This window comes from Fringilla coelebs, assembly GCF_963513975.1.
Source record: "Fringilla coelebs genome assembly, contig: SCAFFOLD_41, whole genome shotgun sequence".
NCBI classification, from domain to species: Eukaryota; Metazoa; Chordata; class Aves; order Passeriformes; family Fringillidae; genus Fringilla; species Fringilla coelebs.
The window spans coordinates 532,438-545,589 of NW_028167191.1; the positions used below are offsets into that span (position 1 = coordinate 532,438).

Genomic DNA, 13,152 nt, shown 5'->3' on the forward strand with positions numbered 1-13,152 from the left:
ATGAAGGCTCTTGATTTTTATATCTATTCAGACTGCATGAAGAGGTACTTGGATTCAGTGTCAATTGGAGTTTGCACATATCAATTTATTACAGGGAATAAAACCAAAACAGGAACCAAAAAAATCTTTTCACTCTGTCTTTTTAAACATAGTTAATTATTTTAAATAGGCTTCTGAAACCTGCAGAATTAACCACAAAAGATTTGGAAACTGAAATCAAATTATTCCCAGAGGCTTGGCTTGTTAAGGTGTTCTGACTGTTAATGAGCCCTGGGACACTGAATTCCTGCACTCAAGAGCTGAAGGCTGAACAAGCCTCTGCAGCACTGACATTCAGCAGCAGCCTCCAAGTTGCTGAGGATGTCAGCAGCCCCCACTGAGGCCATCCCTGCCCAGAGCCCGTGGGGGAATGGGCAGACAAGGAGAGCGTCCCTGGGGCTGGGGCAGCACAACTCAGAGGCAGCAGGGGCTCCAGCTGGGAAATGGAGTGTGGAATGTGTCTGGGAAAGCCCTGCCTGGGCTGTGCCAAGCAGGACAGACAAGCCCTGACCCCCATCCCTGAAACAACTCTCTCAAGGAGGCATTTCAAAGGAATTACAATTGTTTGTGTCCTCTGAGTTGGACTCCCTGGAGAAATACCAACAAGAGATTCTCAGGAGCTCAAAAGAATAAAACAGTCATTATTGGTATCTTTAGAAAATCAGAGAAACTTGGCAAAAGCTTTTTTATGACATTGTAGTGGTTTTGGTTTGTTAATTAAGGATTTTTCTTATTTTGATATTCCTCAATTAATGTATTGATGAGTGTGGTGGGTTTTAGTGTTGGTTAATTCTTTATGCATTTCTTTTGTTCTGAGTTGGGATTAGGAGAAACGTAAAGTAGGCCTAAAATTTTAAAAGGGTAAAAAGAAAATTTTATTAAAGATAAATTTAAAAAGGAAAAAGGTAACAAGAATTAAAATAAACTCTTTAGAACAATTGTTTTTTCTTTACAACTTTTTCTTTTTACTGACAATGTAAAGAAAGAAAACCAAGTATTTCTAGTTAGTTTACTTTTTCTAGAATGGTCTTTTTTTAGTTTACTTAAGGAGGGAAGTTTTTCTTGTTAAGGTTATGGAGATCTTTTTACAAGAGGAAAAAATTGTTTTTTTGAGGTTCTTCCAAGGCAGGGTTGTTTTCTTTTCGTTTGGTTGAGATAGGGCCAGGGCCAGGGCCTGCTGCTTCTTTGTTGACTGGAAAAGAAAGAGGAGGTTCCTGGGTTTTTTCATCTTTAACATATGTGTTTCACAGAGACGTGTTCAGTAGCTTCCTGGTTTAACAGATTGTCAGTGCCACAAAGAGTTTTGTATTGCTTTTTAAATATTTTCTTATGTCAAACTACGACAGACATTCAATCAACAAAAAACACTTCTCAAAGCATTGACTTAGCCCATTCACACTCAGAAGATCTAAGGCTGTTCAATTTAATTTTAATCAAAATTTGCAGGAGCACAGAAACAGCAGAAGATGACACAGAAAGACAAAGAAGATACAGAGAGGTGCGCACACAGCTACCAACTTCTGGATTCCAGCAGTTTTCAGATGGAAATTCCAAGAGGAGGTAGGGTCAGGATGTGTGCTTGCCATGTTGACAGCCTTCAATACCCCTTGGTCTTCCTGAGCCCTGCCCCCAGGTGGGACTTGCCCACTCAGGAGCTGGGCTGGGGGCTGCAGAGGTGGCTGTGGAGCATTGCCTGTGCTGTGCCAGGGACTGGCAGATATTGCTGGGCTGGGATAGAGGCTCTGGGGGGATTGGGGTTCCAGGGCAGGGCAAGGCTGGACCTGCCCCTTCCTCCCACACATATGAAATGTTTCAAGCCAACAATGTCTTCCAGTCTCTCACATAGGCAATGCTGGAGGTAAAATCCCATTTCTGGCCATGGGCACCTGGAGGAGAAGGACAGTTCTTTTCCACACGAAGGGAAATACAGAGCCTCTGTGTTTGGAGAGCCTCACTAGCCAAGGCCAGCCAGACTTGTTAGGAATGACAGATTTCGTCTGGGAGCAGTCTTTGGTCATAGGGAATTTTTGAGGTGAAAGCCCTATCTTGGCCATGGACACATGGAGAAGCAGGACAGTTCTTTCCCATAGGAAGGAAAGCACAGAGCCTTCCCAAGTGTCTTGGTTTGGAAAGACAGTTGCCTGCTAAAGGAGACAGGAGCCTCCCCTGAAATGGAGAATGCAAACCCTCCCCACCCCTCTGAATTGGTATGAATAAGGGGCTCTCAGGCAAAAAACATGGGAGCAGGAAAATAACAGTTCTTTAATAGGGAAGGGAAAAAATATAAAATTATAAAATACAACAATGCAATACACCAGAACAACACTGTCAGAGTCAGAACACAACCTGACACCCTGTGGGTCATGGTGTTGGTAGCAGTCCAGTTGGAAAAGGGGCTGCAGTCCTCCTGGAGTTTCAGGCGTGGTTCTGTTGGAGCAAGGGAATCCTGTAGGAAAGGGGTGTCTTCTTCCTCCACAGATCCGTGGAAGTTGCAGCTGCTGTTCCTCTGGGGAGTCCAGTGGAGAAAAAAAAGCTGCCGGGCATGTCAGAATCTTGGAGGTTATATCTGCATGGCACTGCTTGGCTCCTCCCTCTGGGCGGAGCATCTCACAATGGGATGTTATAGTTCTTATCAGTAATGTGGTGACATTCAATAGCCCCTTATCAGCAGATGCCCCCTGTTGATTATGGTCACTCAGGAAGAGAGACAAGGAGCATTGCCCACTTGGCACCAGACAACTGCCATACAGATGGTAATAGAATACATCTTGCCTTGCAATCTGGAACACCAAGTTTTTTAGGGACAGATGAGAGCTGGCCCTTGTGAAACTCTTGCCATCCAGACTTGTCCTGGCAACATTCCTATGGGAACAATCCTTGGATATAAGGAAATTTGGACTTGAAATCCCTGTTCTACCCATAGGTGCCCAGAGGAGAAGGACAGTTCTTTTTCATTGGGAAGGAAAGCACGGAGCCTCAGTGTTTCAGCAGCAGATGAGAAGAGACCCTCAACATCTTAAAATCAGCTGGACCAGTCAGGCAGTCCACGGGAGGCCAAACCAGCCAGACCTGTTCTGTGTTCCCTTGGTTTTATGAGGCCCTGCAGTATCACCACGGTCCCCTTGGTTCCATGGGGCACCGCAGTGTCCCAGTGGTGCTTTGATTTCATGGGGTCCAGCAGTGTCACAATGGACCCTTCATTCAATGGGGTGGCAGAGGGTCCCAATGGCTCCTATGTTTCATAAGGCCCCGCAGTGTCACAATGGTCCCAATGATTCCTTGATGCCTTGCAATGTCACAATGGTCTCCAGGCCCTACAATGACATGTGACTCCTCTGTTCCATGAGCCCTGCGATGTCACAATGGACCTTTGGACCCTGGGGTTTTGTGGTGTCACAATCGTCTCCTTTGGCTCCACAGTGTCACAATGGACCACTGATGACAGGAGGCCCCTCTGTGTCACCCTGGAGCTTTGGTTCCATGCAGCCCTGCAGTGTCACAAAGGCCTCTTGGTTTCACAAAACCCCACAGTATCACAATGGTCCTCTTGGTTCTGTGGGGACCCCCAGGGTCACAATGGTCTCACTGGTTCCATGAAGCCTCAAAGTGTCACAATGATTTTCCTATTGTATGAGGCCTCATAGTGTCACAATGGTCTCCATGATTCCATGAGTCACCTCAGTATCACAATGGCCCCTTGGTTCCATGACACCCCAAAGTTTCATAATGGTCTCCATAGTTCCATGAGATCCCATGGTGTCACAATGGACCCTTGGTTTGATGGGGCCTCTCAGTGTCACAATGATCCCTACATTCCATGGTGCCACAGAGTGTGCGAACAATCCCCTTGGTTCCACGAGGCCCAGCAATGTCACAGTGCTCTCTATGATTCCATGAGGCCCCACAGTGTCACAGTGGTCCTTGGTGTTATAAGGCCCTACAATGTCACAATGGTCTCTTTTCTCATAGGGCCCCACAGTGTCACAATGGTCCCTTGGTCTCACAGGACCCCACAGTGCTACAATGGTCCCTTGATTCCATGGGCCCTGTGCTGGTGCATTCCCCCTTCCCCTTCTCAGGCCACCCTGCCAGCTCACAAATGCTCCTTGGGCCTCGGCCTTGGCCAACATCCCCTGGGCTCAGCTCCTCTGCAGCTCATCACAAACAATGTCTGCTCCAGGCACTGCTGCTGCCCAAACAGCTCCTGGTTTCTGTAGGAGCAGCCCTGGCAACTGTTTGTGTTCCCTCAGTGGCACAACATCCCTGTTCTCACACTGCCAAAGAAAGCTGTTGATGCCAAGTGTGGCCAGGATGAACCATTGCTGGGACTGAAGCCCCTCTCGTGGGGCCCTGCAAACAGCGCTCCAAAAGGAGCCCTTGGAGCTCTCCTGGGCCAGTGACTCCCTCTGAGTGGGGCCTCTCCGAGCCGGGAACTCTCCCGTTTGCTGCACTCAGGGATCCTGAATAATGACGGAGCCTGGGCCGATCCCCCCATTCCTCCAGACTTAACCCTTGGCCCGCTGGGGAGATGCCAAAGCATCCACAGGGAGCATTTCCTGCCCTCAGGGGAATTTCTCACAGGTCCCTTGCACTAACTCTTTGTGTCTATGTGCACATAGGAGTTCCTGTGCTGGGGAAATGTGTCAGAAATGCTGCTCTCTGAGGGGTTTGAGTGCCTTGGATATCTGAGTCAGTGAGGCCTCTAAGTGCGGTAAAGTCAAAAGCTGTAGCTAAGCTAAATGCTGATAAGAGTTGTTTTTTTCCTAAGGTGTTATATTTAATATAACTTAATATAAGCTAATAAGCTAAGTTGAATATTGTTTAGTGTATTCCACTGTTAAATCGCAAAGTAATAGGTTGTAGGTTAGGGTACGTAATATTAACCTCTGTTCTTTTGCTAAATTGTAAAGTTGAAGGTATCAGTTAAGTTTAAGGTGTAAGTGAAGTCCTGTTAAGTTTTAGCTCTGGTAAAACTTTTGGGCTGTATTCCTTTTATCCTTGCCCTCACTGTCCTTGTGCCCCACACACAGAGGGGAGAGTTTGCAGTTTGTTTCTGGTTTGATTGCCTGGATTTTGTTTGGTTTTGTTGGTGCTTTGTTTCCATGCTCAGCCTGAAGTGTCCAGTCAGCAGCAGAGTGACTCTTGCCAAGGAACTTTGCTGTGCTCTCACTAAATATCAAATCTGGTTTTTGCTGATCCCTTGCCAAGGATTTTTTCAGTGCTCTCAAGCCCTCGTTCCTGACAGGGTGAAGGACCCCATGCCCAGGCTCTGCCCTGGGGGACACGGGGAGGCTGCTGGGGGGTCCCCTGTCCCCTTTCCCACACCCCAGGGCCCCGGCCCCCCGTCCCTGTGTCAGGCTCTGGGGTTGATCTCGTGGAACATCCTCTGGGGGAGGCTGCGGTGCTGGGGGCAGGAGGACCTGGGGGGACAGGGGACCCTGCTGTGCACGAGCAGGGTTGGACTGCTCTGGGGGTAACTGTGGGGGCCGGGGCGGAACAGAGTGACCTGACACTGTGAGGTCACTGTGATTTTACACAGTCCCTGTGTAAAATCACAGTGATTTTACACAGTGATTTTACACAGTCCCCTATGATGCCCCACAGCCCTTTTGCGATATCACACAGCCATCTGTGATGTCACGGCCCACTCTGGGACATCACACAGCACCCTTGTGATGTCACAGAGCCAGCTCTGACATCCCTCATTCCAAGGAAATCACCCTGGAATGTCATGCAGCTGCACTATGATGTCACAGAAGACTCTGTGATCTCACAAAGTCACCCTGAGACATCACAGTCTGTTCTGTGATGTCACAGCCTGCTCTGTGATAATACACAGCCACCCAGTGATGTCACAACCCCTTCTCTGATGGCACAAAGCCACACTCAATGATGGCAGAGTCTGCTCGATGGCCTCCCATCCTACTCTATGATGTCACTGTCAGCTGTGTGATGCTACAACCCCCCTCAGTGATGTCACAAAACCCTCTCTGTGATATCATACTTTCACTCTGTAATCCTTGAAGAAGGCACTGAACAGGAAGCAGAGCCCTTGCTGCCTGTTGTGTCTCCTGCAGCTGGGCCAGGCCTGAGCCCTAATGGCTCCAGCAGGAAGAATATCTCTCCTGGAGGCACTGGCCGACGCTCCTGCAGCCTGCTGCCTTGTGAATGGCCTGGAGATCCCTGTTCTCTAAGACATTTGCAGGGGGAATTCCCAGAAGCCTCAGTGGGCTGAGGCAATTCTGGCTGCAGGAGCAGCAAAATCACTGCCTTGGTGAGCCAAATGGCACTCTTGGGGAGCAGGATCAAAGGGCTGGGCAGCAAAAGCCAGGGGCTGGCAGCAAATGCCAATGTTTGAGCCCTATGGGAGCCAGTGGCCGGAATCCCTGAAGAGGCAAAGTCGCTGAAAGGCAGCATGGATGATTTTTGGCTTTTGCTTTAGCTGTGGGGCAGCTAAAGCCTTTTCCCCCTTTGATCTTGCAGGAGGCTCTGGAGATGTTGCTCTCGGGGGGGCCTCCAACACCTCAAGGCACTCCCTTGGCCGATTATCATTACGCAGGTAACCAAAGCAGAGCTTCTTCTTCACTGACACACGCTGCCGTCTCCTTAAGTGCCGCGGCAAGCATTTCTGCTTCAACAAGTAGTGCTTAACACCCGCACGAGGTCTCCACTTCTCCGGGGGTCGGGCAAAGCACCAGCATCTCCTCCTTCAGCTTTACTTCTTTTCCATGCCTTTTCCCTGGGCCATGCCTGCTCCTGTCTTCCTTGCCTTCTGAGGGAGCAGACGTGGAGACGGGTGAATGATGGCTGGCGCCGACTTGCTTTCGGCAGCCAGGGGGATCTACTTCAAGTGGATGGAGGCATCAATTGACCCGCTGCTGCTTTTTACGGCCAGGCTCGGATAGATGGACACCTGAGGAGAAGGAGTCCTTCCAAAAGGCTTTCCACACCTACGGCAAGGATTTTCATCTCATCCAGAAGCAGGTAAAGCCATAGGACCTTCTTTACCCTAGCAGATCATCCCAAGGAAAGGTTGGCTATTTCAGCTACCAACTACGGGACTTCAGTCTCTCTCTTCTCAAGTACCAAACACCTTCAAGTAGTAACAAAAGGGGACATCCAAGGCCTGCGGGAAAATGGTGATCCTGCCTCTCCAGCCCTTTTCTGCAAGCTCTCTTGCAAGAAGCAGCTGTATTCTGTCACACTTGTCTCACAGGTGTGCTGCTGCTTGCACAACACACATGGCGCTGGCATAATTGCAGTGAAGCGGGCAAAGAAGAACGGTGCTCGATGGATTTGTTGTTGCTCTGTGCATTACATGTGGTACCACGTAGCATAATACAGGGTTTATTCCTTTGCATGATGCCTCGCTTCCTCGAGATGATTTCATTTTACACCCTACTCCATTTCCTCCAGGATTTTCCTTCCTCCCTTGCTCCATATTCTGCTTTTTCTCCAGTGCACCCTACAGCAGGGTCATTTGGGATTCCTTCTTTTTCTCTTCCCAACAGATCCAGACTAAGACCGTGGCACAGTGTGTGGAGTACTACTACTCCTGGAAAAAAGAGCAGAAAGTTGCCGGCACCCTTGCTCAGGTGAGTGGCAAGAGAATGGAGACATGCCAGGAGGGAATCAAGGAAGTGGCAGAAGGGGACACAAGCTGCTGGCAAGCCATGCCAGAGGCCGCTTTGCCAGGATCCCGTCGTCCCCTGCACTGGGAAAGGCGCAGCACATGCTGCCCAGGCCTTCACTGTGCTGCTGCCCTGGAATATGCAATCCTGGAGCATAACTTGGACCCAAGAAAGCAGCACTGCCACCAACATGGCCTTTGACTCTCTACAGCTTGCTTTCTCAAGGGCCTTGCTGATTCCAATCACACCCTTCATTCCCCACTGCTTGCTAACAGCAGCAATCCCAGCTGCCTTCATGCAGATGCTGCACATTTGCAGGGATCTTTTGTAGCATCCCAGCCTACTCCCCAAGGAGGAGCTGCTGCTGCTGTGGCTCTGCTCAAACTTTCCTTACTGGCAAACAGCAATTGGCTTCAGAGACAGAGACAGAGAGAGAGAGAGAAGTATTATTGAGGGTAGTAGAAAAGGGGGGGAAGCATGTGTCTTCACTGATTGGACTGAATTCAAATCCCATTTGAAGCCTAGACATTTGTGGAAGGAAAGCCGAGAGAAATAGATGTTAGGCAGGGAGGTATAATTAAGAAGTGTGGAAGTAGAGATAGCCAGGCACTTATGCCAGCCCTTTGGGCTGTAGAAAAGAGGAGTCTTTTCCTCCAAGTGCTGGCTTGGCAGCCCGCCGCAGCCCACTGCCAAAGCCAGCCGTGTTCTCAGCTCTTGGGGCTTTGGAAGAATTTGCTTTGGCCCATCGACTTTTGTGCTGGACGCTCTGATTTGCAGCCTTCTGAGAGGAAGGAAACATTGATAAGGATTCTTTGATTTGCAGACTGCGTGCGAAGCAAAGAGCAGCAAAAGCCCCCCCAGAAAGGAGACTGGGCAGACAGGGAAGAGAAGCCGCAAGAGGGCTCGCAGCGCCGACTGTCCCTGCTGCCAAGCGCGCCAGCCGCCCCAGCCGGCGCGAGGCCCCTTTCCCTGCGGCCAGTGCAAACGGTGCGCAAGTTCCTCCTCTCTCTGCTCCAAGCTGCGCCTTTGCACTCAAACAGGCTGAGCCTTTTCAAAGGCACCACAGGGCAAGCACAGGCCGCTTGCAGGGTGGGCCCTGGCAGCCGTGCTCAAGGTTACAAGCCACTTCCAACGCAAAGGGCTCAGCTCAAACCCACTTCAATTCACAAGGAAACCTTGCCGTGCCCCCCAACAAGACGCACTTGATACAAGTAGGAATAGATAGCATCAAAGCTTGCTTTGATGGGGCTGGTCAACTTCAAATGGGGATGAAGCAAAAGGAGGATGACATTCCAAGGAATTGAAAGCACAGAGATCAAACTCATGGTGATGATCAATTTGCATATGTGTCACAGTCTGAAAAGACAGAAATTGGTACTAAAAGGGAGGTCTCCGTGCTTGCTTTCATGGTGTGTATTAAATTGACAATGGATGGTTTGTTTCCTATCTTCCAGGGTGTTTGAAACCATCAAGGAAAGGAACAAACACAGGAGAAGACATGGCCCACGGAAGGAAGCAGAGCCTCTCGCCAAGAAGAAAAGGCCCAATTAGACAAGCCTGCAGTTGTGCAGGGCTAGCCATCAAGAGTTAGCCCTCAAGAAGACTAGATAGGAAGAAGATGGGTTTTTAAGACTTTAGGGTTGCTTATTCTTCTACTGAGTTGACATGGTAGCAATCTCTGCATTTCTTAGTTCAGATTAGTTCAGATTAGTTCAGATTAGTTCAGATTAGTTCAGATTAGTTCAGTAGTATTATTGAAGATGTTTTTCTTAGTAGTCCTAGATTTCTCAGTAAATGGAAGAGGTTTGGTGTTGGCTACGCTCTGTCTTTTGTCATTTTGCCTTTGTTGAGACGCAACCTCTCTTTATCATTAAAACAAAGTTTGTTCCAAATTCTGTCTTTTTGTCTGTATGAAATCACTCCAGCCAAGTTTGTTCCATTTGCTTGGTGTTGCAAGCATGGCACTTGCCCTGAGAGAAGAATGCGGGCACGTGAGTCCTCCCACCGGCCCAGCCCCTTGCTCAGCTGGCAGGACTTCCAAAGGGCCGTCTCCATGAGTGCCAAGGAAATAACGGTGGGGCTTCATCCTTTGATGAAGCCTAAAAACCTTGGCCGGGAGTTCAAAGGGAGGCTTTGTTGAATTCAATGAATTGGAGCGCAATGAGTGATCTTGTCTCACTCCACTTTCTGGGATAAAAGCAGAGGCTTCCGTCCTTTTTTGCTGCCCAGCAACATAACTTTGTTTCATTGTGGGCGACAGATGGACTTGACTGCCTTCCAGGACGTTTCTAACCTCTGCCATTCTATAAAATCCCTATGCACCACAAAGACATCAGTGGTTGCATTTCAGTTTCAATGTCAAGGCCCACTCTCCCGCTCTGGGCCTCCAGCAATCTCCTCAGCTAAAGCAGAGCGGCTGTGCCCATGATGCTCTCACTTCTCACAGCTTTGGCATTTGCAGCAAAGAAGAGTCAAAGTCACTCTTTTGTCTAGCCCAGCAAATGGCAGTGCCTAGCAAGGCTTTGGAGGCAGGGGCTAGGGAGGATGGAGAGGGGGCCAGGGAGGGGGGAATTGCCAGGCTGCTTCTGGCAAGGCGAGGGAAGCTTGCCCTTGTCCCATGGAGCCAGGGCAGGTGGGATTTGCAACCTACAAAGTAGCTGCACTTCAGATACTTGAGAACCTACAAAGTATCTGCACTGCAGATACTTGAGAACCTCCAAAGTATCTGCACTGCAGTGGGCCTTGGTACAGCTGCGTTTGCTGGGTTTGTTGGCGTGTGTGGCACACGCAGGCTGGCAAGGAAGCGAGATTTGCTCTTGCTTAACGCTAGGCGGGATGGCAGCAAAAGTGGCTGGCTTTTGCCAGAGCTGGGACCTAAGTCTTGAAACAAAGGTGAAGGCCGTCAGTGTGGAGAAGTCATTCTGTCAGTGTTCCTTTCTCAGAGGAAGCCCAGAGTATTAGAGATGAACATTCTCCCTTCTTCAAGGCAGCTGGAAGAATGACATGGAAATTCTGCACCACAGATTGACTACCAAAACATGCTGGTGGACTGCCCCAGTGTGCGGCCCCATCACTTGCCCTGAAAAACATCCTGTTTCTCCAAGGTTCAAGGAAGGAGAGTTGCGGTGAGAGACCCGCTCACTAGGCCAAAGGAGGCAAAACATCAAGTGACATCTTGGGCAGCAATAGGACAACTGAGCAAGGGGGCAGGAGGAATGCCTTCACTTGGAGAGAAAGCTTTGCCCTTGCTTCTGCACGCAACGCCTTGCAGCATCTAGCTCCTCTGCGAGCCGGAGGAGAGCCAGCGGCGGCAGTCGCCCTGCTTCTCCAGGGCAGGAGATGGGCTCTGGACTCTGGGCCCTTGCACAGAGCCAGGCTCCTGTGCACATTCAGCTGCAGGCACCTTACAGAGAAGCCCAGGCAAGACCCAGAGCTGTCCCTGCACGGCTTTTGCCCGTCTCATCAGACCACTGATGAGAAATGCCCCAGGGGGAAGGTTCTCCCAGCAAACTTGCAGCCCAAGAAGCAAAAGGGGCAAAGGTGGCTCATCCCTGTTTTTGTTGCCTGGCTCCCCTGGGGTTCTAAATGGAATGTTGTCCCTAGCAACTGGCATTGTCTCCCACTCCTGTGGCCGTTGGTGGAACACTGGTGGAGCAGCGGTGGAGCAGCAGCTGCAGGATCTGCTCCTGGGCTCTCCCTGCCTCTCTCTCTCGCCTTCTGCACTCAGCGCCACACCTGGCCTCTGCATCCACATCCTCCTCTTCTCCTCTGCCGCCAGGCATCCCCACAGCACTTTGGCACTGTCAAAGGTAAGGAAGTCCATGGTTGCCCTCAAAGCACTAACAGAAGGGCAGGAGGCTCCAGCTGCCTCTCCCGCCAGCCACCACACACAGGGTGCGTGCTCACTTTGCCCAGAGCAGATTCCTCATGAAAGCGGGCTCCTACTTCTCTTGGAATAATGCTGCCCCCAGGGCAAACACAGACCTTTCCATAAGAGGACAGAGAGAGCTGTCACGCTGCACTTGCAGATGCTCGTCCACTGATGACCTGATGAAATTTCTTGGCACCCATTTCACTCCTGAAACTATCTTGTGCTGACCCCAAAACATATTGGTCATTCCTGAGGAGTTCAGGGCTCCGGCGTCAAAAAGTCCTGTTGCGCCCTCACCCTGCTCACACCTCCTCCAAAGCTTCAAAAAGCAGAAGGATGGCATTTCTCCTCTGTGATCCCTACCGTTCAGGGCATGGAAGCAGTTTGCTGGCCCTCTCCTCCAATAGGGGCTTTCATCTTCAAAAATGATCTGCCTTCTGCAATTCTTAGAGACTTACATACTTACATCACTTACAGATGCGTTCTGGTTTCATCGCTTTATAGTTTGTTTTTTGGGGTTTTTTGGATCTCTTTTGCATAGAGATAGTGGTATAGATTTGTCTGAGTTTTTCAATGTCTGAAGGGCTGGTTCTGCTTCATGGCAAGAGGCAGCCATGAAATGCCATCTTGAGTGGTCCTTCTCAAGAGCACAATGACAGTAGGAGAGAATTTTCTGGGCTGGAAGGGATTCTCAAAGATCATGGAGCCCGCATCCTGGGCCTGCCCAGGACAGCCTGAAGAATCACAGGCTGGGCCCAAGGGCAGCGTCCAAAGGGTTTTGGAGCTCCGTCAGGCTTGGTGCTGTGACACCTTCCCTGGGGAGGCTGTTGCAGTGCCCAAGCACCCTGTGGCTGAAGAGCCTTCTCCTTCTATCCAAGCCAAGCCTCCACTGGCACATCTTCCATGCCATTCTCTTGGTTCTTCTCCCTGGCCCCAAGAGTGGAGAGAGTAGTGCATGCCCTTGTGCTTCCCGTCTTGAGGAAGCTGCAGACTGCTAGGGGGTGCTGCCTTTGAAAATCCAGCAATTCCACCAAACGGAGGGGAGCTGGGACAGAGGAGCTCGTGCTTTGCAATGATGAGGATGAGAAGGAAGGCTAGCGACACATGTTGGCAGAAGGATTTTTATCTGGAGCATTGTTTTGATCTCTTGCAGGTGGAAAGGAGAGGCAGAATGAAAAGGAAAGCAAGAGCCAAGAGTCAGCCGTGAGTTTTGGCACAGGGTTAAAGGACAGCCAACTTGAGGAATGGCATAGAGGAGAACTGCTCTTTCAGAGTCAGGGTGGCACTGGGGCAAGGCTTTGAGGCTACGGGCGCTGTCTCTTGAGCGCTCGCCTTTCTTACGTCCACCTTCTTCTTCCTTTAGACACATCAATGTTGGCAGTGACTTTCAGGCCGAGCTCCCAGAGCTGCAGAGCAGACCAGCCAGTGAGGAGGAGAGCATGCAAGCCTGGTGTGGAAACCCTGGGAGGAAGATGAATCTGACATGGAAAAACCGGACAGAGGTAGCTGTCAAGCTTCTCTTCCAGGCCTGGCATACTGGGCTGTGTCAAAGGCTGCTTCTTGGGTGCAAAGGCAGCTTTTTGCAGGCTCTGCTTCTCTCCTTGTCTCGCC

At 50.2% G+C, this 13,152-nt stretch overlaps 1 protein-coding gene across 1 annotated transcript in view; it reads left to right on the forward strand.

The window, feature by feature from the left end:
* Positions 1-13,152, forward strand: part of LOC311166183 (uncharacterized protein) — a gene marked incomplete at both ends in the record, with an annotated part of 192,004 nt that continues 178,852 nt past the window's right edge. The window contains one exon of the mRNA XM_084227651.1: positions 1-44. Coding sequence (XP_084083777.1) covers positions 1-44 — 44 coding nt within the window. The remainder of the gene's footprint in view (positions 45-13,152) is intronic.